The 25,172-nt window shown below is 42.6% G+C and overlaps 2 protein-coding genes across 2 annotated transcripts; one reads left to right on the forward strand and one right to left on the reverse strand.

Annotated features, from left to right (window-relative positions):
* The first annotated feature begins 1,203 nt into the window (after window positions 1–1,203).
* Window positions 1,204–18,703, forward strand: trpa1a (transient receptor potential cation channel, subfamily A, member 1a). Its single transcript, XM_017496271.3, has 28 exons — window positions 1,204–1,247; window positions 2,402–2,527; window positions 2,602–2,752; window positions 4,073–4,248; window positions 4,833–4,940; window positions 5,941–6,049; window positions 6,141–6,286; window positions 7,040–7,176; window positions 7,494–7,542; window positions 7,870–7,969; window positions 8,062–8,162; window positions 8,653–8,822; window positions 9,395–9,559; window positions 9,789–9,903; window positions 10,475–10,641; window positions 10,964–11,054; window positions 11,161–11,220; window positions 12,333–12,434; window positions 12,521–12,591; window positions 13,027–13,180; window positions 13,537–13,626; window positions 13,731–13,900; window positions 14,276–14,405; window positions 14,628–14,810; window positions 14,910–14,978; window positions 15,455–15,559; window positions 15,663–15,769; window positions 16,036–18,703. The coding sequence occupies exons 2-28, from the start codon at window positions 2,432–2,434 to the stop codon at window positions 16,223–16,225; spliced, it is 3,312 nt and encodes a 1,103-aa protein (XP_017351760.1). The 5' UTR covers window positions 1,204–1,247; window positions 2,402–2,431; the 3' UTR covers window positions 16,226–18,703.
* dnajb6a (DnaJ heat shock protein family (Hsp40) member B6a) lies at window positions 16,540–24,566 on the reverse strand. Its single transcript, XM_017496274.3, has 10 exons — window positions 24,411–24,566; window positions 22,314–22,475; window positions 21,971–22,080; window positions 21,791–21,850; window positions 21,531–21,638; window positions 20,640–20,807; window positions 20,298–20,544; window positions 19,682–19,752; window positions 17,102–17,233; window positions 16,540–17,004 (listed from the first exon to the last, which is right to left on the reverse strand). The coding sequence occupies exons 2-10, from the start codon at window positions 22,376–22,378 to the stop codon at window positions 16,937–16,939; spliced, it is 1,029 nt and encodes a 342-aa protein (XP_017351763.1). The 5' UTR covers window positions 22,379–22,475; window positions 24,411–24,566; the 3' UTR covers window positions 16,540–16,936.
* Window positions 24,567–25,172: the final 606 nt, after the last annotated feature.

A 25,172-nucleotide genomic window follows, 5' to 3' on the forward strand; every position in this document is an offset into this window, starting at 1 on the left:
CTGAAGAACTTTCTGGAACACTCAAACCAGCCAAGCATGAACAACAATGCCACGGTCAAAATCGCTGCAATCACTGAGGAGTTTTCCTCATCCTGATGTTTGATATGACCATCATCTGAAGCTCTTGACCTGTATCTGCATTGTTTTATGTATTGCAGTGCTGCCACGTGACTGGCTGACTGGATAACTGCACGAATGAGCAGGAAGGAAGTAAAGTATGTCTTAATTGAAACATTTCAGAGTTTTACAGTAATTAAAGCAGCTTTACAGACCGCAAATGAGAACGCTTCAAGAGGCAGAAGACAAGCAAAGCTTCTCTGAAATTAATTTCAGGCTAAGACTTTAAGAATGATCAGTTAATATGAGGTTTGAACTTTATGGATAAGTAAAGCTCACATGTAGCTAATTATAGATCATAACAAAGCAGGCATTTAAAAAAGGAGGTGCTGATTGGTTGTTTATTTAAATAGAACAGAAAGAGAATAGGGCCTGGGATGGAACCCTGAGGGACACCTATTGTTTACGAGGAAACAGAAACAAAACAGAAGCGCTAACAACATTTTTTTAAATCCAGAATCTTAGATGATTGGATAAGCAGTGTTGTAAATGTGAAGTCACTAATATCATAATATCATGCATGTTTAATATCGTGATGTATCGTCCAGGCGATTATCAGGACGCGCTGGAGATGTTTTCTGGTCTAACGCTGAACAGGAAGCCATCTCCCTGCTCTAATGAATTTCAGCGATGACAGAATGCTGTTCAGATGAAAGCGAAGACGCTTGACGGATCTTCACACGTCTCAGACGTAATGCTTGGTTTATTCGGTTAGCTGCAAGAACAACGATCATAAAACAAATCGAATATAATTAAAGCAAATGAGGAGGATTCACAATTGCATTACTTCACCCATAAAACCTTATAACATGACGTCTGCTGCAGCGTGACCGCTCTCCGCTTTCGGACGCTCGTGTTTTTCCGTCTTTCTGTTGCGTGACCCCAAGTCCCATTAGAGCTGGAGAGAGGAGAGAGACGAGAGTGTGTTGGATGAGTGTATAGGAACAGTCAACACACACCGCCCTGCTGCTCTCACACACCACACACGCACACACACGCACACACACGCGCACACACACACACAGAAATCTGATATTCAGGGTGTGTATCTCGCTCTATATAAACCCACTGCACTGATAACCAGCCGCCCACGAGCTAAAGACCCGGACGGGAACAGCGGAGCTCACCAGGTACAAACTATTTTATTTTAAAATAACGTCAAGCGTGATGTGAAAGAATATTACTTTTCAATATTTAAACTTTTTGAACTTTTTAAATGTATATTACAACATAAACGTTCAACGCTGGAAATATAGCAGTATAGCGGTGTTTAAAAGTTGATGTAAGTTTTTCAGTTGGTTTTAATGATAAACTGAATCTCATTAAACCCCAAATCATTATTACTACAATTAAGCTAAATTCCACACTGTTACATTTTAATTTTCATAAAACTTTTATTAAGATTCATGATATTATATTGTAAGCAATCTTTTGTAAATAAGACTTTACTCTGGTGTGAGACAGACTTCAGCCTCTGAACAGAATTATGGGATAATTTCATTCCATTTTGTAACTCATACATGTTTTCCCATCTACAATTTAATTTACTAATACCAAAATAACACAACTATTAACGGTTTTATTCACTTTTATTGTTGTTATTATAGTTATCTGGGTAATGTATAAGTTATGAATCATGTTCTGTATTTCAGACTAAACATAATATGTCAAGGACAATAATATTATAGAACAAAATAACACAAGAAACTGTGTTTATAATTTTGTTATGTATATATTTTGAAAATTGTAGAGCTATTTGCATTAGATATAAGTGCTAGGGTCTATAATGAGCTGATAATACTACTACTACTACTACTACTAATAATAATAATAATAATAATAAAAATATTAATTTTAAAGGCAACTCAAAATGCTTTACTCTGTGAAATATAAAACTAAAATAGTGAATAAATAAATAAATAAATAAATAAATAAAATAGTGGAAAACAGGCAAATAATAAAATTTAAACAAATAATATTATGTAAGAACTAAGTAAATAATAACAGAATAAGATATTCAAATATGTAATACAAAAACATAAATCAATTATTGATTTTTAAATGAAAGTAAGACAAAGAACAAAACATTTCGATCGTTAGTTTTTTTTCTTCTTGTTTTTTTAATCGGTGCTAAACGGAGCCGGATGAAGGCTGATGATGTTTGAAAGCGAGAGATTTGATTATTTCCTACAGAAGTCATTTTTTCTAATTTTTTTTTTTTTTTAACAGAAAATGTCCTCAGACCTCAGACTCTTGTGCTAATTTGTGTTTTTTGCTGGTCCAGTTCTGTTCTGTGTGTTTGTGTTGAGATGCTATGCGTCCGTCCCGGTCTCCGCCGAAGTTCACTCACGAATACCTGAGTCTGAAGGACATGGACAGAAACAGCTGCACGTCGATGAACGTCTTCGAGGTTTCAGATTTTATGGTTAAAGATGATCTGACGCACATTCCCCCATGCGGATTGCTAATTGGTGTTTTTTACAGTGGGCTTTGGAGGGCAACGTCCCGGCACTGGAGGGTCAGTCGGGTAACCTGAACACGAGGGACGGCGGCGGTGCCGCCCCGCTTCACTACGCCTCCTCCAAAGGCCACATCCGGGTCATCAACCTCATCGTACGGATCGCCGGCTCACAGGGTCAGACACGGGTTCACTCAGGGGAACGACCACCCCTCATCATTTCTGCTCAGTTTATCCGCTAAAGAAAAGTTTGCTGGTGCTTGAGGAGTTGAAGAGTTATGTCAACATCGCTGTAGACCTCAGGAGCAGAAATTACCCAGAATGCATTGCGATCTGATGCACTTATCTTTTCAGCAATAAAAAAAACCCCCTCCTGTTTTTGAAATCTGTTCAGCAGGAGCAGAATTAGTGCAATTCCAACAAATTACCCCAAATCCAACAAATCTAAACATCTGAACAAATTCCGCTGTAATAAATAGGATTATAAACTTAGTTAGAAAAACAAGCTCCAAATTTGAGGTCATCTGAGGTGGTTCCACTCCACTGCGTGTGGCTTATAAGGTTAATTAAATGACGTGTAGGTCGTAATGACAGATACAACGATATTTTATAGCAGGATATATATATATATATATATATGTCGTGAGGTGATGGTGAAGTGGGCGGAGCTTAAAGCCTTCTTCAAAGATGCGAAGTATTAGATAATGCATTTGAGAAAAAGAAAACCAGTGAAATAAACACATTACTCCTGAGGTCTGACATTTTTACTGCTACAGTTTAAGAAAAAACATGTTACAGATGCAATTGATCAAAAAAAGGAAAAATAATTAAACAATATTGTTATTTCTACCTGCGGTGTCTTGAGAGAGAGAAATGTCTGCATCCTGAGTATGAGCAGGAAGAATATTCCAGATTTGAGTTTTGTATTCACAAAAATGTTCTCCTTCATATATATATATATATATATAAATGTAGATAGCATACAATAAAAATGCTAAGACGTTCTGCTTCCTGGACTGGATCCGGGTGACGGATACGTCTGAGAATCCGTCTGGAGGTGCGTTACAGTAATCTAATGTAGAGGTTATGAACACATGAACTCATTCACTTCTTCACATGGACTGCATGTTCCTTATCTTAACAATGTTCTAAAAATAGTTCTACCAACATCAGCAATAGACTTTGGGAGGATGTTTATCTGACCGTAACTGTAAAGACATCTACGCTGATGGATTTCTGATCGTCCTGGGTCCGAGAGAAACATGCATACAGATGTCAGTGTGATGTTATTAGCCTCAGAGTGGAAATGAGTGGAATTTTACTTCACGTACAAAGTTGTGGACGGTCTGATCTAATCGCAAAATAGCTGAATGCAAATTCCACAGACATTTCGACCTGGACACTTCTATAGCTGTCTGTGTACTCCTATATTATTGAGAAGCATATTGTGTGTGTGTGTGTGTGTGTGTGTGTGTGTGTGTGTGTGTGTGTGTGTAGAGCTGGACGTTGCGGATGATGAAGGAAACACTCCTCTGCACTGGGCCGTTCAGCAGGATCAGAGTGGAAGCTGTTCGGCTCTGCTGAGTCTCGGAGCGAATCCGAACATCCTGAACAAAGCGTCCCTCTCACCACTGCACCTCGCCGTCAGCCTCAGACACAACCACATAGTGGAGGTACCACATATCACACATCAGACTTTTTATCCGTTTATAGTTGCATTTAATGTTGTGGAACATCCATAAAATGAGTTCCTGTTCTCACTTACGTTACAGCAGCTATAAACACTCGTTCCCTCACCATCCCTCTCTCTATTCCCTCTCTCTCTCTCTCTCTCTCTCTCTCTCTCTCTATTCCCTCTCTCTATTCCCTCTCTCTGTCTCTCTTTAAATTCTCTCTCTTTATTCTCACTCTTTATACCCTCTCTCTATTCTCTCTCTCTCTCTCTTGGTAATTAGTTAATTAGACAAAAATAATCGCAGCTTGTCGTGTTACTGAGAAACCTCAAAGTCAACATAAAGAAAACATAAAGTTACAGGTTCATTTTTCTGGATGGGGATGTGATTTCTGCCGTTTTCTCCTCAACTTGATCGTGGCAAAGTCCCGCCCACCAACCAGCTTTGTCCTATCACACGGCAGCTATCACAGGATATGCAGACGCATTATATATTATTATTATTATTTTTTACACAGGTTTAATATTTAAACAGACAGAACAAGAACTTCATACATGCGAATCTAATTTTTCTCATTTTTACAGCAACTCCTGACACACAGTGGGACGGATGTGAACCTGGAGGACGATCTGGGAAACTCACCTTTACTTCTGGCCGCGTCAGTGGACAACCATGAGGCGCTTCTCATACTGGTAAGAACAAACCCCTGGATTCCTACCGCTACAGGGATAAACCTTTCCTACAGTTCAGTGTGAAAAAAAAGTGGGACCATTTACCCTCATGATGGCAGGGGAACCAGAACAGGAAGCACTGACCATATAAGGAACATCTTGAGTTTGATGCTTAAACTGAGACAGTATAAAGGTCCAGAAAAATAATAATACTGGAGTATTTGTAGTACTTGTGTATCAGACGATGTGGATGTGATATCATATGATCCGAAAGCTCTGCATCCACACACGCCTAATAAACATCATTTCAAGCCATTTATCCATCTCAATAAACACTCTTCCTTTCCTAATCAACGTTAAATGTTTCCCGTCTCCGGCGCGTTTACTTCATCCTTTACCGTATCTTTATCAAATTGAAATCTCGTAAATAACGTTTATCCAGACTGATCTGATATTTCTCATTACACCACAGCGCCGGTGAATTCTGGATTCTGGTTAGATGTCGATTTCCTCCTCATCATATTATATCATATAACAGCAGCTTTAATGCTCGCATTCTTTTATTAATCCTCATTAACGTTAACGCACTCGTTCTAATACGTCATCGTTTCCATAGTAACAGCTCGTTCACAGGGACTCAGCTCCGCTTATAATAAACGGATGAAGAAATGCATGTAATCGTCCATATGGTGAAGTTTTCTTCTTGTAGAGAGACGTTTATTTAACATGTAAGGAAGGAGTCTCCAGTGTCAGCGCTTTGTAAGAATCAGATGTAAGGCTGTAACTTTAAGTCTTCCGACGTCCTCAGGACAGAGGAGTTTACGCCTCTTCGCGGTACAAGCTGATTTTTTTTTTTTTCAAGAAAATAAAGAGAGGCCGGTGAGGGAACGAGGAACTTATTCATTTCACGGACACGCATTCCACAGCATTAAATGTAACTATAAATGGATAAAAAGTACACCATGTCGTTCTTTAATAAGTAAAAGGATTGTAATCCGTATTTGAAATATGTTGAATCCAGCACAAGAACGGCGCCAGGCTGTGCTGCCAGAACAAGCTGGGTCACTTCCCCATCCACGCCGCCGCCTTCTCAGGAGCCAAGAGATCCATGGAGGTGGTTCTCCAAAAAGGTCAGACGTCAGTCTGTGAGTGATCTGCTTGACATTAGACAGTAATATACAATATAATCTATAAAGTGGTCAAATCTTTTCCAACAAACAGGGGAGGAGATAGGCGTGCCCACTGAGATACACATAAACTACGTGGACAAATCCACCAGCAGTCCTCTTCATCTGGCCGTACGTGGAGGAAACCTGGAGGTCATCAAGCTCTGCATCGCTCACGGAGCCAAAATCGACCAGCAGCAGGTAGAGAAGTCACGAGATGTTCACACAAAGTCCCAAATGTTCACTTCTTCTGGAGCTACCCGGCTGACGGAAGTCTGTCGCTGCAATCCGCTGAAAACGATCTGACACGATGTTCTTGCTACTTTAGAGCTGAAAGGTTCTGTAATGTACATAAAAGCTTCACGTATCGTGAAGGTAAAAGTGTGATCAAGTAGACTGGTCTGTGTGCCGTGACGTCAGGTGTGTTTGAGGTGTGTCAGAGAACTCGGGCCAGGTGTGTTCTCAAAACTCGGTGACGTCACACGCAGACTCGCGGGACGCCGGAACGTTACGGGGGCCGCCATTTGGGATGCGTTTGGTTTGAGTGTGTATCCACGCTTAGAAAACGTTCTCTGAACGTTCTTAGCTCACTTAGCTTCCACAGACAGAAGGGAACCTTGTGTTCCCGGACTCAGGAACCTTTCTGGCAGGAAAACTCTGTTGTAGGGTTCTTCACAGAACCTTCCAAAGAAAGATTCCCAAAGAAGGAAATGACCACAGGACCGTGTGGTTTCTGACACATAAATATCTAACGTTTCTGGTTATTTCTCATTGTGATCAAATATTGTGCTGTTAGCAAATCATTTGAAGTCTTTCTAGAAATAAACGCATGAAAAACGCTAAATTATCTGCTGGTAGAATAGGAGTCAGGTTTCGACCTCAGGTCTGTTTTTATCGTAACGTTTGCGGTGGTCTGAGATGTTTGAATTGAAGTGCCCCCTCTCTGTTCCGCAGTGTGATAAAGCCACCGCTCTCCACTTTGCGTGCACTCAGGGAGCCACTGAAGCCGTGAAGGTGATGCTCCAGGCGTACGAGAGAGTGTATGACATCGTCAACATCACCGACGGAGCGTTCCAAACACCGCTGCATAAGTATTCACACACTACAGCGCTGCTGAATTCTGGGCTCTGATTGGTCAGGAGGTGTTGATTCATTCTCTAGAACAGCAGCTCTGCCAGTAGCGCAGCTGCACCTCACGGGTTTATTCATAATTAATGCGCTCGTTCTAATACGTCATCGTTTCTACGGTAACGGCTCATATGACGTGTCGTTCTGTAATAAATAAAAAATTGTAATGGTGAGCAAGTTGCTGTGGTATAAAAGGTTGAATAAACCTCTTAGGGATGTGCTGTTATAGGAAAATAATCAGCTTCATCACTCCACCTCACTCCCATTCTCTCTCTTGCAGGGCGGCCATTTTTGACCACTACGAACTGGTGGAGTATCTAATCTCACAGGTGAGAGGATCTGATACGGCGCAGTGGCGTAACTATCGCACACAACGTATTATGCTCTGAGCAAACAATACAGCTAATCAGCACTGTGACTACCTAACAGTGACGCTAGTTAGCTAACAACGCAGCTAATATTCGATCTATCTAACTATCACTCTGACTAGCTAACAACGAAGCTAACATTCGATCTATATCATTATCACTCTGACTAGCTAACAACGAAGCTAGTTAGCAATCTATCTGTTCATCCATCCAGCTGATTAGCACTATATCACTTTTTAAAAAAGAAGAAGCTAGTTGGCTTCTTTGCTAGCTAACATTGTGTTTCAGGGCGCCGACATCGACTCCACCGACTGTAAAGGCCACTCGCCACTGCTGCTAGCGACCAGCTGCGGCGCCTGGAGAAGCGTTAACCTGCTGCTGTCACACGGTAATCTCCAGCAAACTCTTTACGAAGATTCACCAAGAGCTATGGAGCTACATGATAATAAAGATGTTGGATTGTTTGTGTTTTGGTGTCAGGTGCTGATCTGACGGTTAAAGACAAGACTGGGTGTAACTTCCTACATCTCGCCATCTTGCAGCCTCGAGGTCTGAAGAACCTTCCGGCAGACGTTCTGGAGGTGATTCACACTCACTGCTTTCTGAACTTCATCTTCATTACAATGCAGATCAAGATGTTCCTCGTCTCATCTGAGGTTCTTCGGAGGTTCTGTTTCTTCTCACACAAACGCACACTCTTTTTCCTCAACTTTTTCTGCAAGGAATGAGGTTGTAATAAAAAAAATGAGGTTTTACTGCCACCTAGTGTTCGACTAAAGCGCTGCCACTGCCACAAACACATCATAGCACATTAGGGCCGTGTTTCAGTTCGTTTTTCACCACAACCTTGTCCACTTCCCCTGGCATATTCACTACCGGGATCCGCCTGAGTGAACTTCATTAGATCATCTCTTAGATGTTCATCGTGTAGCCCTCAGAAGCAGAATTTACTCAGGAGGCTTTGCAGTTTCTTTTAAAAAAAAACAAACCAATAGCAGATGTTGATGTTTATATCACAGCGTGAGTTATTACTTATTGTTTGGAAAAGCTAACATTTTATTATTGTTGCAGCACAAGACTGTGAGAGAGCTGCTGAACGATGAAGACTCAGAGGGCTGCACTCCTCTTCACTACGCCTGCAGGCTGGGAATCCCTGACTCGGTGAAGAACATGCTCGGCCTGGAGGTCTCACTCGACCAGAAGTCCAAGCAGAAGAAATCGGCTTTACACTTTGCAGCTGAGTAAGTGGATAAAGAGAGGAACAGCTAGAAGAACTTTCCAAATGTGTGGTACTAATATCATGATTGGTATTAGTGAGGTTTAGGCAGTGATTAAAGTCAGAACATCTAGATTAACGTACATAGAAACTTTATGGGCCATCATATCCATGAGTAAACCTCTGATGTCCACCAGTAAACATCTGATCTGCTCTGAACCAAATCACTAATTCCTATGAGTAGAAGTTTTGATCTGATCTGTTCTTCCATTACATGAGTACTAATGTATTTGAACAGTAGCAGTAGCTCCTCCAAGAGCTGAAGGTCTGATCTCCATGATTAGAATGCCTGATATCAACGAACAAAAGCGGTAATCTCCACGAGCAGGAAAACTTACCCTCATGAGCAGAATCTCTAATCTCCATTTCCAAAAGCAGCAACGCTGATCCTCATGAGTAGTGTCTCTGATCAGTTGATGAACACAAGTTCTGATCTCCATGAGCAGGAACTCTGAACTCCGTTAGTAGAAGACGTCTGTTCTTCATAACCAGGAGCTCTGATCTTCTCATTATCTGTAACGTCTCTCTGAACTGCAGGTACGGGAGGATCAACACGTGTCACCGGCTCCTGGAGACCATGACAGACACACGTCTGCTGAACGAGGGCGATGAGAAGGGCATGACACCGCTACACCTGGCTTCACGCGGCGGTCATGTTAAAGTGGTCGAGCTGCTCCTCAGGAAAGGTGCTCTGTTCCACAGGTACAGAAACACACACACACACACACACACACACACACACACACACACACACAGAAATGTAGCATTGTTTGAGCTTAATTATGGTCAGCATTATCACGAAGAGATCACTACTGTGATCATCAGGAGTTCCCTCCATACTTGAGAGGTGAAGAAACAGATGGGCTCTGAACCCACCACCTTCTGTTCACCAGCACAGACCCTGAAGCTGTTTATGTTCCGTTGTGTGCAGTGATTATAAAGGCTGGACCTGTTTACATCACGCCGCGGCTGAGGGATACACGCAGACCATGGACAGCTTACTCATATCCAACATCAAGCTCCTGGACAAAACCGATGGAGACGGAGTACGTTTCAACGATTTATCTGGGTTCTGGACTGTGATTGGTCAGAAGGTGTTGATTAATTCTCTATAACAGCGGCTCTGACAGCAGCGCAGCTTCAGCTCACAGGTTTATATTAATGCACTCGTTCTAATATGTTATCGTTTCCATAGCAACAGCTCGTTCACAGGGACGTGTACGGTGGACGCTAGATCAAAAACGTGTGCAATCGCTGATAAGGTGTAAGTTTTCTAAAAGTAAGGAGATGTTTATATCATGTTTATGGAAGGAGTCTCCAGTGTCCAGCTGCTATAACGTAAGTGAGAACAGGAAGTGTCTCGTTTCATGGATGTTCCGTAACTATAAATGGATAAAAAGCATCCCATGTGCTTCTTTGAGAAATTAAAAATGAATAATCGTTGGGAAATTGCTGTGGTGTAAGAGGAATAAAACCCAGGGGGCGTGCTGTTATAGGAAAATAATCAGCTGCAGGATGGAAACTCTGTGTATGATTATTGACTGGTTATTATATGATGACAGTAAACGAGTGAAAGTGATGATATCTACTGGTGCATTGTGGGATTTGTTGTGAAAGAACACAGCACTGCACTTAGCCGCACGAGCCGGACACGTCGCAGCGGTTCGCCTGCTGCTGTCGCGAGGGGCTCAGATCCTGCTGAACCGGTGCGACGCCTCCTTCCTGCACGAGGCCATACACAACGGGAGGAAAGACGTCACGAGCGCCGTGATCGACAGCGACAGGTAGGTACGATCAATCCCATCATGCACTGGGGTTACACACAAGCATGTGTACTCATGTATAAGGAGTCTTATTGAAGGAGGTGTGGCCTCTCCTCTGTCAATCAGATTTATTGAAGGTGTGGCCTGTGTGTCAATCAGTCTTATTGAAGAAGGCGTGGCCTCTGCGTCTATCAGGCTTATAGGAGGAGGTGTGGCCTCTGTGTCTGTCAGTCTTATAGGAGGAGGTGTGGCCTCTGTGTGTGTCAGTCTTATAGGAGGAGGTGTGGCCTCTGTGTGTGTCTGTCAGTCATATTAACTGTCAGGCGTGTGTTTACTGTCGTAGGTGTGAGGAGGCCATCACAATGTTTAAAGTGAATTCAGCCAAACGCTGCGCTGTCCTGGACATGATCGAGTTTCTCCCCGAGTGCTGCAAGGTAAGCTGACGTTTCGAGCTGCAGTCATCAATCCAGTTAATATGGATGGTGTTATATAAACTATATACACTTTATATATATAAAAAAATGCATTTTCTTCTCCTAGCATCTCTTGGACAGCTGCATTAAAGAGTCAGAGGAAGACGTGAACTCCTGCGGCTACTATGTGGGTTTCATTCACAATGAAGTGCTAATGTGAAATATTCTTCTGAAACTCACGTTAATCCCTGTCCCCTGTAAACTCGCCTGTTAATCCCTGTCCCCTGTAAACTCGCGTTAATCCCTGTCCCCTGTAAACTCGCCTGTTAATCCCTGTCTCCTGTAAACTCGCGTTAATCCCTGTCTCCTGTAAACTTGTCTGTTAATCCCTGTCTCCTGTAAACTTGTCTGTTAATCCCTATCTCCTGTAAACTCGCCTGTTAATCCCTGTCCCCTGTAAACTCGCCTGTTAATCCCTGTCCCCTGTAAACTCGCCTGTTAATCCCTGTCTCCTGTAAACTCGCGTTAATCCCTGTCCCCTGTAAACTTGTCTGTTAATCCCTATCTCCTGTAAACTCGCGTTAATCCCTGTCTCCTGTAAACTCGTCTGTTAATCCCTGTCTCCTGTAAACTTGCGTTAATCCCTGTCTCCTGTAAACTCGTCTGTTAATCCCTGTCTCCTGTAAACTTGCGTTAATCCCTGTCCCCTGTAAACTCGTCTGTTAATCCCTGTCCCCTGTAAACTCGTCTGTTAATCCCTGTCTCCTGTAAACTTGCGTTAATCCCTGTCCCCTGTAAACTCGTCTGTTAATCCCTGTCTCCTGTAAACTTGCGTTAATCCCTGTCCCCTGTAAACTCGTCTGTTAATCCCTGTCCCCTGTAAACTCGTCTGTTAATCCCTGTCCCCTGTAAACTCGCCTGTTAATCCCTGTCCCCTGTAAACTCGCCTGTTAATCCCTGTCTCCTGTAAACTCGTCTGTTAATCCCTGTCCCCTGTAAACTCGTCTGTTAATCCCTGTCCCCTGTAAACTCGCCTGTTAATCCCTGTCTCCTGTAAACTCGTCTGTTAATCCCTGTCCCCTGTAAACTCGTCTGTTAATCCCTGTCTCCTGTAAACTCGCGTTAATCCCTGTCTCCTGTAAACTCGCCTGTTAATCCCTGTCCCCTGTAAACTCGCCTGTTAATCCCTGTCCCCTGTAAACTCGCCTGTTAATCCCTATCTCCTGTAAACTCGCCTGTTAATCCCTATCTCCTGTAAACTCGCGTTAATCCCTGTCTCCTTCTCTGTTTGATGAACAGCTGGAGTATAATTTCCAGTGGCTTCAGCAGCCGATACAGTACACTAAGGACATGGACAAATCGGAGAAAGAAGACGAAAACAAACCCCTGGCTGCCCTCAACGTCAGGATTTCTCTGAATAAAATATCAATAATACAATATAAAGTTGAATTTTTATAAAGTCTGCCTTTCTCCCTCACCGTGTTTAGGCCATGGTGGAGTTTAATCGTGTCGAGTTGCTGACTCACCCAGTGTGCAAGAAATATCTGGAAATGAAATGGTGAGCGGTCCGGACGTGTGCACGTCACAAAAAACAACATGTAGAACTTACGAATCACGATAATCCTACGATGATGCCGGGCTTATAAACACAGCGCTGCTGAGTTCTGGATCCTGATTGGTCAGAAGGTGCTGGTTAGTTCTGTAGAACAGCGGCTCTAACAGTAGCGCAGGTTTATATTAACGCGCTCGCTCTAATACGTTATCGTCTCTATAGTAACGGCTCGTTCAGAGGGACGTGTCCACAGAGATTGCTCATTAGGTGAAGTTTTCTGTACGGAGATGTTTATGTAATATTTCTGGAAGGAGTCTCCAGTGTCAGCGCTTTGCCTGAAATCTTCAGGACAGAGGAGTTTACGCTTTGTGGTTGCTCGGCAACACAAGCGGCGGTTTTTTTTGTCGTGACATGAGATATTGACACGTGTCTCTCACGCAGGCATGCGTACGGTGTGAAAGCTCACTTGCTCAACATGACCATGTACACACTGGGAGTCTTCCCCCTGACCTACCTGATCGTCCACCTGCGGCCCGAACTGAAAGTGGAGAAAAACGTGACGACCGTCAACATGGTCACTAAACGTCTGGACGAGGTACAGCACCACGGCCGAGCGACGAGTCACGTCATTAATCTCCGGTTTATACCAGAAAAAAATATCGGAATCATTTACGTGGTAGATCAGAAGAACCTTCGACACGTCACACATGCAACATCATGTACAGCGCTGCTTGAAAGTTTGTGAACCCTTTAGAATTTTCCATACATCTGACTTTTCTAAATGTGACCGAAAACAACAACATATTCTCACACGAGTCCCAAAAGTAGATAAAGAGAACCCGATTAAACAAATATATTATTTATTGATCACAAAATTATATATATAATATTTATATTCCACTGGTTAATCACAAAATATGCTAATTTTTGTGTTTTTAAAATTTTTTATAGCAGTGTTATTTCATCACAACCTGCATGTTCCTGGTCCTGGCGATGAATTTATACGCAGTCGGTAAAGAAGTAGTGCAGATGTTCCAGCAGGTACGATGATGAATTCTTCCACACTGGATTTTGCGACCTGTGATTAAATCTCGTAGACGCCATCGAGGTCGGAACAGCTGAACGAATCGTCTTCCTCTCCCCAGAGGTTCAAGTACCTGCAGGACGCGTCGAACGTGATGGACTGGGGCTCGACCATCTGCTCCCTGCTCTTCGTCATTCCTCTCCTGCTGAACGTGAAGAAATCGTGGCATTGGCAGGCCGGAGCTCTGGCGTCTCTCGGCTCCTGGGTCAACCTGCTCCTCTACCTGCAGAGGTACACCAACACGCTCACTATCCCAAATTCCCAAGAGTCTTCATCAGTGTGAAATGGCGCTGGACACACACTTATCGTGATGTTCCTGAACCCTGTTCACTCACAACAAATTTTCTGTATTGGTTGCGGTTCTGAAACGTTGCACGTCTATTAGTGTATTTTACACGAGGTGCGTTACGATACCAATTTTTTTTAAAATTACGTCAACACTTGCGATCAGGGGTTTAACTTTGATCTTCGGTGAGCCTGCTGTTCCAGTAGTGGTGCTAGTTTGTTCATTTAGTTGTTAATTAATTCAGTAGTGTGTTTACTCGACACACTGACGTGATATTTTGGAGAGTCGGTCGCAGTCTTGTCCTCCCCGTGTGTGTGCAGGTTCCAGAGGTTCGGGATATACGTGGTGATGTTTCGGGAGATCTGCAAGACGCTGCTGAGCATCATTCTGATCTTCGTCTATCTGATCCTGGCGTTCGCGCTGGCCTTCTACGCTCTGATGATCGAACAGGTGAGGGCTGTTTTTTTTTTTTTTTTTTTTACAGCCGGAATACAACCCCAAGTTCGTTTCATCGAGATAAATGCATGAACGTGTGGATGAGCAGAAACGATTAGACACGTAGAATGCCAAGGAAATGTATAAATAGCGATGTCTTTAATGTTAAACAGATACGGTGATGGACAGTTCCGATGCTGGCAATTCATCAGCTCCTTCCACCGTTTTGTCTTCCAGAAACATTTTGGCCGTATGTTTCTGTCGCTGATGCAGACGTTTGCCATGATGGCAGGAGAGATCAACTACCAGGACAACTTCATGAAGCCCTACATGGCCAGACACCTTCCCTTCCCCGTGCTGACGTACTTCATCTTCATTTGGTTCGTCCTGCTTGTGCCGATTCTGCTCATGAACCTGCTAGTGAGCTTTACAACAAACTCCTCCTCCACGCCGCTCATTAGTGATGGTTCGAGTAGCTGAGGTGTGAAACATTTCTGAATGCTGTGTGGTTTATTGTAGATTGGTTTGGCTGTGGGAGACATCGCGGAGGTGAAGAACAACGCCTGTTTAAAACAGATAGGAATGCAGGTGAGTGCTGTGACCTACCTTCAGACTTCAGTGATATCATGTCACCTGACAGGCCACGCCTCCTTGATTTACATTGACACACGGTGAAGGAGGCCACACCTCCATTTCCATTGCTTGGACTGACATGCAGAGAGGCCACACCTCATTTATTTAGACTGACAGGCGCAAAGGCTATGCCTTCTTTCTTTAGACTGACAGTTTACAGACGTCACGCTTCGTTCACTAAGACTGACAGGAGGCCATGCCTCCATTAGCTTGACAGGCAGAGGCCACGCCTCTTTCCCTACATCTGACAGACACAGAACCCAAGTGTTCTTTATTGTGACTGACAGGTATAGGGGCCACGCCTTAGTCACTACTTCTGACAAGTAATTAGGCCACGCCTCCTTCATTGTGACCGACGGACAGTTACACAATGTTCTGAACAGGTGCAGTTTTATAGTAAATAATCAAATCTCATGGGAAATAACGTGCAGATTGAACTTCACACTAATCTGGAGGAGCGCCTGCCTTCCTGGTTCGTGAAAAAAGTCGACCAGATCTCCGTCAAGGAATTCCCGAACAAGTGCTACAAAGGAAAAGTAACGCAAACGCAAACACGCACTCAGGATGAATGTTTATTCGTACAAACCGTTCCTGAAGCGGCGTGACCTGTCCAGATTCATGTTTGTGTCTGTGTATCAGAGGTGGTTCTTCTGCGGAGGTGAAGTGAACAAAGTGAGGGCACGTCTGAGTTCCAGCACACGGCAGTGCACACAGCTGGAGAGAGAACTCACCAAACAGAAACACAGGTAACCGGACACGGCGGGGGGGGTAACCCGGACACGGGGGGTAATCCAGGTAACAGATAAACAGATAACCCAGACACAGCTAACACAAACACAGGGGTGTAACCCAGACACGGGGGTGACCTAGGTAACGGATAAACGGGAACCCAGACACAGGTAACAGAAATAGCAGCATTTTTTATGGTATTCTGTTGCAAAAAGTGGTGTAGACCTCAGTCAGAGAGAGAGAGTGTGTGTGTGTGTGTGTGTGTGTGTGTGTGTGTGTTCAGACTGAAGGACCTCTCCGAGTCCATGGAGAAGCAGCACAACCTGCTGAAGCTGATCGTGCAGAAGATGGAGATCAGCTCCGAGGCGGAGGAAAATGACGGCCCTCGCGTCCTGCGTGACTTCACGCACAAACTCAGCGCCAGGAGCAAGTGGGGGCCGCTACTGCGCGCCGTTACAGCCAAGAGGAAGTGACATCACGACTCGGGCGCTCGAGTGTGGCGTTTCACACCAGGGCTCGTCCTATCGTGCTAGTCCTCCTTCGGGGCTGTTTAAGTAATATTGATTTTTTTAAATACGCGACATCTACGGACACTGAAGTGAAAATGAGCGCGGTGTTTATTTTCCTCGCCTTCTTTCTGTTTATTAAACTGATGACGCGGTAAAAACTCCGACCGGGTCAGAAACAGCGCGACATTTATAAAACACACTCGAGTGTCACGTTTCACAGTCAACGAATGACGGCTCAGGATCCCTGTGGGTTAAATTACTCATTCGTTTTATCGTAGTGTGGGAAACAGAACCGACTAAAGTTTATTAGGAAATATTACAGACGGGTGCACACAGACATTAACTACAGGAGTGCGTGGAATTAGGATAAACAAACAAACAAACAAACAAACAAACAAAAAAACCCCACAAACATTTCTAATTGACGGCTATTTTTAGCTACAACATCTATTTTGGTAATTATTCATCAAGCTGTCTTTAATTGTTAAGTAGATTTAACAACAAAACTTTCTCACAGCACAAAAACAATCCGAAACCAAGTTTTAGTCATAATTCAAAAAGTTATTTTTAACTTCTACAAAAAACACTAAACCATTCGTCCTTCCACCATGACGCCGAGTCCACGCTATAACGCCCGCGACCGCCACAGACCTCGTCGCTCGTTTTGGAAATATTTCACGACTCTCTGGACTTTTTTGTTTCGCTCTTCAGCGGTGGTCTTTTCCTTTTCATTCCATTTTGCTCTGGAGAGGAAAAAAAAAAAAAAAAGACTCAGGGTTGAAAAAAATTCGCATAAAAACCCCCCCAAAAAAACCAAACGAATAAATAAATAATTCCGACCTGTTGTTGGTTGTCGCTCTCTCTGGGATGACTGAGAGTGGGAGGAGTTGGAGTGGGCGGAGTTGGAGGAGGAGACAGGAAGTGACTTGTTCTGTTTACGCTCCGCCCCTAGACCCAAGTCAAGGGCCTGCCCTAAAGAAATGAAGGGCGGGGCATGCATAAAGGGGGAAACAATCTGTACAGAATTTTGTTTTGTTTGTTTTTTGAAGATTTAACCCCTCCCTGCTGGTGCTTCATCCATGCAAAAGCGCAAATATTAAAAATGCGAGAGAAAACGCAAATCAGCAAACACACGCAACGTGAAGGTTAGTCTTTATGATGACACAAAACCTGCACGTGTGTTAGTTATTGACTCGAGCCCAAACCAAACGTCAACCAGTGCACGTTTTATAAAATGACATCACGTTGAAAAAAACCCAAACACGTTGAGGTTGAAATGCTTTCCACGTGTTCGTTTTTACATTGTATGTTGGGTGAAATTTCGCGACTCGAACTCAAAATCAGGGACAAACGCGGTCTCAGAACCCGGGGTGTGAAGGACTGCAACACGGGGCGGAGGGAAAAAGCAAACCGGTTTTTATTAGTAGTAATTATAATGTCAAATGTTTTTAATGCGTTTCCTTCATCACTGCGCCGCCGCAATTTGAAGCCACGTTTATTATTTTAATCCGCGTCTGTTTTATTTGTGCGAGTTCATTTTTTATTTCTTTTCAAATGACACGCGTCTTCTTTCTACAGAAGAAGAAGAACATTTATTTAAAATCACAGTTTTAACCCCGGTGTTCTGGCCGGAGCCGGAAATACTCCGCCGTTATACGTTCGGTGTCGCTATAGAAACAGGTTCCGTTTCTCAGCCTGCGTTCACATTACAATGCGGATATTTCAGATCTGTCCATCTTGAAGGTTCACATTCGTAACCGTCCCCTGAAACGCCCCACACGCACACACCTATTTCTTGAGCACCTGTTTCCCTACACGACTCTTAACATAAATAAATAAATAGATAGATAGATAGACTGATTCCCCAGATGTGAAGTGAACCACTAATTTCCCCGTCCTTCCCCTGAATATCGTCCCTGCCGTCACTGTTTCTGTCCAGCATTGTTTTTTTACTTATCCGATCTAGGACCATAAACAAAAGCGGCTCAGGTAGGATTTGTAGAGAAACGAATCTTCTTAACGAGGCAGGGACACGGCAGCACAATAACATTCACTTTAGAATCATTTAAACAGATTTTCATCAATAGCAATGCCAAGTTATGTTCATTTGTTAATATGACGTTAGAGTTGATTTGACAATTTTTTTTCTTTTTCTTTTTACTTAATCTGTCTCTGTAAGCATTAAAGGAAAGTCTCGTCAGATAGAGTTCAATGTTTTTGGTTGAATTTACTGCTGTTGTGCAGACAGTTTGTTTGTTAGATAAATCATACCTCATGATGCGTATCGTAGAAATGTCGAGTATCATGATGTGATATTTTTGGTCATATCGCCCAGCCCTACGTTTGAGTCACTGATACAGATGGGCCAAGGACATCAGATAAGGTTCAAATAAATGTTAAAAAAATGATAATATTTGAATAAAATTTAAACTTGAGATTTGAGCTCTACTGCTGTAAGATTCTTTTGTTAAAATGTTAAATACACTGTTAATCACTTCTAGAAGGAAATGTGTTAGTAGCATGCAGTGCGCACGTGCACGCACACGCGCACACACACACACACACACACACACACACACACACACACACACACAGCCGGAAGCTGCCGCAGCATCCTCAAAAAAAAGGATGAAACTCACATTTATTGATTTTTTAAATTCGTGTACAAAGTCCACAAAATTCATTTACGTTCATAATCACTTACACCTCGAGTCTATAGGCTCGTTTCCATGACAACAATAAGACTAAGAACATCATTAGCTGGTGTACAGGTACTAATGAAAAAAAACACTCATTTAAACAAAACAACCCTAAATATAATAATAATAATAATAATAATAATATAATAATATAATAATGACTGCATATCAGTACAGTTGGAGTAACACTACACGCGTTTACATGAGACGAGCTTATTAACAGGGTTCTAAAGAAAACCGAGGATTATTCACTGAACTCGGAGCAAAAATGAAAAGTCATGCCCGTTAAATGCACAATGCTTCTCTCTCTCCATTTTTAATCCTTAAATTATTTTAATTTTTATCTCAAAAGCAGGACCCAAAAGGCAATGTGCATTAAAGTCCAACACAGCAACGTCCACCCGCATCGCAAAAGTCAAATAAAAACAAAACAAACATAACTTTACACCATGGTCCCTAGAAGGAATAGCACGTTTGCACTAAATACTGACATTCCTCTTCATAAATAGGTTTACAAAGAAAATCTAATAATAATAATAATAATAATAATAATAATAAAAAACCCCACAATAACGGTAATTGAATAGTGCTAAGAGATGGGGAAAGAAAAAAAAAAAAGAAAAGAAAAGAAAAAAAAAGGGTACATACATCTGAGTCCTAACTTTGCACTGAGCTCCGAGGTGTGCTTACTTGTGTTCCAGTCGCAGCAGCTGTTCCTTACCATTTATAGTTAGAGACTTTAACTGCCCGTCCTCCTCGACTTCGACTCGCTCCTGTCCGTTCTCTACGATTCTGCATCCAAACACAGAGCTTTCATTAAGAACAGGTTTATAAACACAGCGCCGTGGACTGAACTGTTTAAAGGGTTTAATACTGAGCGAGAGGTGGGGCTGGCAGCTCGGGGTTTAGAACCCGGTTTCGCTGTGACTGTGACACGACCCTTAACTGATCATACACACGTACAGACGTCCAAAATCGTCTTTTTTTACTTTAAAATCCGTCTCTGAGTAAAGTGAAGAGAAACCGCTGCTCGGTCGTCAGGATTTATCACGAGGAAAATAAGTGATGATCTCGAGATAAAATCTCAAGCGGAGATAATAATAAAAAGAATTTGAAGCTTGTTCTACTGGGAGCTAATTTTTTGTTAATTAAGCATACATATTTAATGAAAATGATCTGCCAGTAGAATACAGAACAATAGGTTTAATAATCACGTGCTTTATACTGATCTTAGAACAGGAAAACTACGTAAAAGCCGAGATATTTCACACCCGGAGCCAAACTGCTGCTCCGACCTCGCTCGTGAGTTTTATCGCCTCGCTGTCCGGAGGTCGTACCTTTTTGTGGTGATTTTTCTGCCGTTAACGAATTTGGTGGACGTGGACACGGAGCGGAAGTTCCCCATCCCGCTGCCTCCTCCTCCTCCTCCTCCTCCACCTCCAAACGAGCTGGAGGAGAAGGACGTGAATCCTCCTCCACCCATCTGTCCCAACTGTCCCATCTGTCCCATCTGTCCCATCTGCCCCATCTGCCCCATCGGCCCCAACTGCCCCATCGGCCCCATGTGACCAAAAGAGCTGAAACCTGAACACACACAAACACACACACACACACAGTGAGTGCCTGAGTGTATGAAACAGCATCCGATCCGACACGCGAAAACATCAGTGATGTCTGACCTCCATCAAAAGAAGAAAATGCCGGTCCGAAAGACGGAACGCTGCCGAAACCCCCGAATCCTCCAAACCCGCTAGAGAAGAACGAGCCGCCCGTTCGGCTCCGGCTCATCCCGCGATGCTGCGGCCGTCGACCACCGCCGAAGAAATCGTCTCCGAACAGACCGTCTCCTACAGCAGAAGCACAGAACATCACAGCTCAGGATTTCCCTCCATTACTCCTCCACAACACAATATCAGAAAAAGTCCAACAACATTCACAACGCACAATAAGGGCTGGTGATGAAGCGGAGATACAGTCTCCACCCAGACGCTGATCATTTTCCTCAAACAGCATGTCCCCGAGTGTTTATTCCTCTTACACCACAGCAGCGCACCAAGAGTTACTTTTTTATTTATTTAAATGACATCATACTCCACTTCCTGTTTGTAGTTTCATTTAAATGTTGAGGAAGAAACTTAATTCCTGTTGTTACTTATGTTATAGCAGCTATAAACAATCGCTCCTTCACCAGACCTCTCTCTATTCCTCATTTTATTCTCTCTCTCTCTCTCTCCTCCCTTTATTCCCTCCCTTTATTTAATACTGTCCTGAAGTTATCATAGCTTTACCTCTGTCTGTTACAAAGCGCTGACACTGGAGTCTCCTTCCATAAACTCTAAATAAACATCTAATCATAACATTCTGTAACCTGTTTATTATCGCCGAATAATACGAATCCCTGTGATTGCACGGTTACTATGGAAACGATAACGTATCAGAATGAGCACATTAGGTTATAGAAAATTTAAATCACCATCTGACCAAATTTTTGTTAAAATTTTTTTTTTAAATCATTATGGCTATTTTTAGCAATAATAAAAAAAATTAAACAATCGTATCTGCGATCTTACCAAAGAAATCAGCAAAAGGGTCGCGACCACCGAAAAAATCCCTGAAGACCTCATCTGGACTGCGGAACGTGAAGCCTTCGAAGGGATCGCCGTTATGATAGCGTCCTCCTTGAACACAGAGCGAGACACGGATCAAGATCAGACAGAAAATATCCCTTTTAAACTTTTGTTTTTTTCCCCATTTGCAGCTATTCAGATGTGACCATGGACTGAATTCCACTGAACGTACGAATACGTATGGAACGTTTCATAGTGTTTACCTCCTCCACCTCCTGACAGGCCTTCTTTACCGTACTGATCGTAAATACTCCGCTTGCTGGCTGCAGGAAACAGAAACACAAAAGACATCAAGACAACGAAAGTAACTGTTGAATAATAAATAGCACAAAGCGTCAGTGAACTAACACGAACTACACGGACGGAGAAAAACCAGAACGCACCGTCTGAAAGGACTTCATACGCCTCGGAGATTTCCTTAAACTTCCTCTCCGCCTCGTCCTTGTTGTCGGGGTTTTTATCGGGATGCCACTTCAAGGCGAGTTTTCTGTACCTGCGGAACACACAGCCGTACGAGCTCATAGTCATTACACTGTTATGACAACGGGTTTAAAGATAAGAGTCAGAACACACCGATACACACGAGAGACAAATACACAACCAGAACAACAACAATAATAAAAATAATAATAATAATAATAATAAAAATGGCTGTATATCGTATTATTTAACTACTTATCCAATCTGTGATTGTATGCAGACGTATGGGCGAGATCAGACACTTACGCTTTCTTAATGTCATCCGGACTGGCGTCTTTCTGCACTCCTAATATCTGGTAGTATTCCACCATGGTTTCACACACACACACACACACACACACACACTCACACTCACACACACACACACACACACACACACTCACACCAGTGCTCAGGTCAGAAGACGACCTGAAACACACAAATTATGAATGAAATCACAGCAGGTGAAACACAGCTCGGAGAAGACTTACACTCAGCAATGAGGAATAAAAGACAATGTGAAAGATTCCTGAAATTGTGTGTGGGTATGTGTGTTAAAGTGTGCGCGGGTGTATGTGTGTGTAAATGTTAAGGTGTGTGTGCTAATATGTGCCTTCTGACGCAGGTATTTAGACTCCACTACGTAGAGCAGCTCACACTCGCAGGAGTGCACTTCTGCTCATACCTCACCTCGTGCCTTCTCGCCACACCTCGGATTTCTTTTCACTCAATTTACGAAGGTGTGGTGAAGATGAAACCAAAACCTTCACAGCAGATCTCTAAAGCCCTGCTCGGACGGGATCGGTTCTCCATGCGGAGGTGCGTGATGTCATTTATCCCGGAGTATCTCTGGGATTTTAGTCCGAATCCGCCGCGAGGTCTTTTAAAAATATATTTTTTACACAAAACACCACGCTGTATTTTCACTGCAGGTGATACAAACCCGTCTTATTATTTATTGTTTTGGGTGTGTGGTTGAATGTCAATGTCTCAATAATCAATTAAAGAATTAAACGTTCATTCCTCTTCGACAGCGTGTACTTGCATTATTACGCTGTTATATAGCAGTGGTGGTTTGGCGGTTAAGGCACTGATCAGAAGGTCGGGGGTTCAAGCCCCAGCACTGCCAAGCTGCCACTGTTGGGCCCTTGAGCAAGGCCCTTAACCCTCTCTGCTCCAGGGGTCGCTGTATCATGGCTGACCCTGCGCTCTGACCCCAGCTTCCTGACATGCGTATGCGAAGAAAAGAATTTCACTGTGCACTGTGGTAAATGTGACCAATAAAGACCATTATATCATTATATCAGTGTCCAAATATCATTATATCAGTGTCATGAAATGGTCTTAAAACAATAATATCGTTTATCGCAATTATTTCTGAGACAATATATCGTCCAATAAAAGTAGTTATCGTGACATGCCTACGTGTCATATGAATGGTTTTGCATAAATGCAACGTGAGCGATGCAAATATAAAAGCGCGAGCGTCACATCGTGATACACTTGTTTTTTTCTCTTTTTACAGGAAATAAAAGTGCAATCAAAAGTCATACTTCATTTGTGGCTTTTAATCATGAAGATTAAAAGTTAAACACATCGTGTATCGTGAAAACTATTCAGTATCACGGTATGATTTTTTTTAACCATACTCTCTCGTCTCTACTTAGTTTTCCGATGCGGATTTTTTTTCAACGTCAACACACTTTTCCAGAAGATTCTAGCCTCTTCAACAACATGGTTTATTTCAGAATAGTCCTGTAGTAATATTTAGAGTGGTGAATAATTCTTAATAATATAAAAGTGCAGTGTAGGAAGTGGTTTAGGAGTGTTTATGTGACTCCGAGAGATAATAATGGAAACTCCAGTTAGCATAACAAGCTAGCGAAGCGCGCGCGCACACACACACCTCGATTTATTTCTCTAATGACGCCATCTGCAATATGGGCCTGTTTTTTCTGTACCAGAAATATTAATTACAGACAAACGGAACCGATTTGTCTGTCTATTATGATTCACAATCCGAATGAAGTCATCTGCCATTATACCTCCGGTTTGACGCGTTATTATTTTTTTTAATTCCAGCTCTATTCTGACAGCACCGCCCCTCTCCTATGATTGGCTAGGGCTTCTTATACCGACGGGACGTCCAATAAGAATCAACTTATCACCCAATCCCAGAGCAGGACGCGGAAATTGCCGGAATACGGATAGAAAATGAATACTCTTGACAGAAAAAAGGGTCAGTTTACTGAACGTTTGTTAAACGTAGCTCGGGTATGTAAGACACTTTAACAGAAATACAATAAAAAACAAAACAAAATGGCTACAGAGTTAAAATCCACACACAGAGTAATAAGCGCATACCTGCTTGTTTTTCAGCGGCAGGTAGTGTAACTCTCCACCACTGCTACGCGGAATTATCCTTAAACAGCGTTTCTTCCACGATAAACAGTAGCTCGGTTTGGCGCATTCACCGGAAATGCTGTTGATAACCTGCAGGTACGTGTCGTCACATCCTGTGTGGGGGGGAAGGGAGGGGCGGGGGACTCACTCAGACGTTCTTGTTTTTTTGTGTAGAAATCACATGCATTTTTCATTTTTATTAGATTTTAAATGAAACTTTCTTGTTTGGAAATTTAATTCAGCATATAATATCAAAACTTTTATTTATTTATTTAATTGATTGCACTTTATTTATATCCAGAAAGTTCATTGTTCGTGAAGTGGAACAAACTAAAATAACGTTTAAATGGGCGATCATTTTAAAACCGGATATTTCTCTTATTTAGAAGTAATATTTATAAAGACAGATTATATGTAGATTCAAGTTTTCTTAGGATTTGTTTTTGAAGATTTGTGTCTTTGGTTTGTGTTTTGTTATCGTTTTAGCCTACTGAATATACGTTCACCGTGTATTATCAAAACTATGACATTACTGAATTTATTTTATTGATTACCCTTTATACACAATATGGTCAAAAGTATGTGCACCCCTGACTATCACACTCAATTGTGGTTCTTCCCAAAGCTGTTGCTACAAAGTCTGAAGCACCCAATTGTATAGGAAGTCTTTGTACTCCGTAGCATGACCCACTTTCTCTTCAGATTCAGTTCATGGACAGATGT

The sequence above is a fragment of the Ictalurus punctatus genome, chromosome 20, assembly GCF_001660625.3.
Source record: "Ictalurus punctatus breed USDA103 chromosome 20, Coco_2.0, whole genome shotgun sequence".
In the NCBI taxonomy this organism is placed as follows: Eukaryota; Metazoa; Chordata; class Actinopteri; order Siluriformes; family Ictaluridae; genus Ictalurus; species Ictalurus punctatus.

Excerpts from the sequence above, each read along its gene's own strand:
- trpa1a (XM_017496271.3), top strand. The coding sequence starts at position 2,432 with ATGCGTCCGTCCCGGTCTCCGCCGAAGTTCACTCACGAATACCTGAGT. Across the intron at positions 4,941-5,940 it reads ATGAGGCGCTTCTCATACTG|CACAAGAACGGCGCCAGGCT; the intron begins GTAAGAACAAAC and ends TGTTGAATCCAG. Across the intron at positions 8,823-9,394 it reads GCTTTACACTTTGCAGCTGA|GTACGGGAGGATCAACACGT; the intron begins GTAAGTGGATAA and ends TCTGAACTGCAG.
- dnajb6a (XM_017496274.3), bottom strand. The coding sequence starts at position 22,378 with ATGGTGGAATACTACCAGATATTAGGAGTGCAGAAAGACGCCAGTCCG. Across the intron at positions 21,851-21,970 it reads GTATGAAGTCCTTTCAGACG|CCAGCAAGCGGAGTATTTAC; the intron begins GTGCGTTCTGGT and ends TGTTTCCTGCAG. Across the intron at positions 17,234-19,681 it reads AAAGTCTCTAACTATAAATG|GGCAGGCCCTTGACTTGGGT; the intron begins GTAAGGAACAGC and ends TCATTTCTTTAG.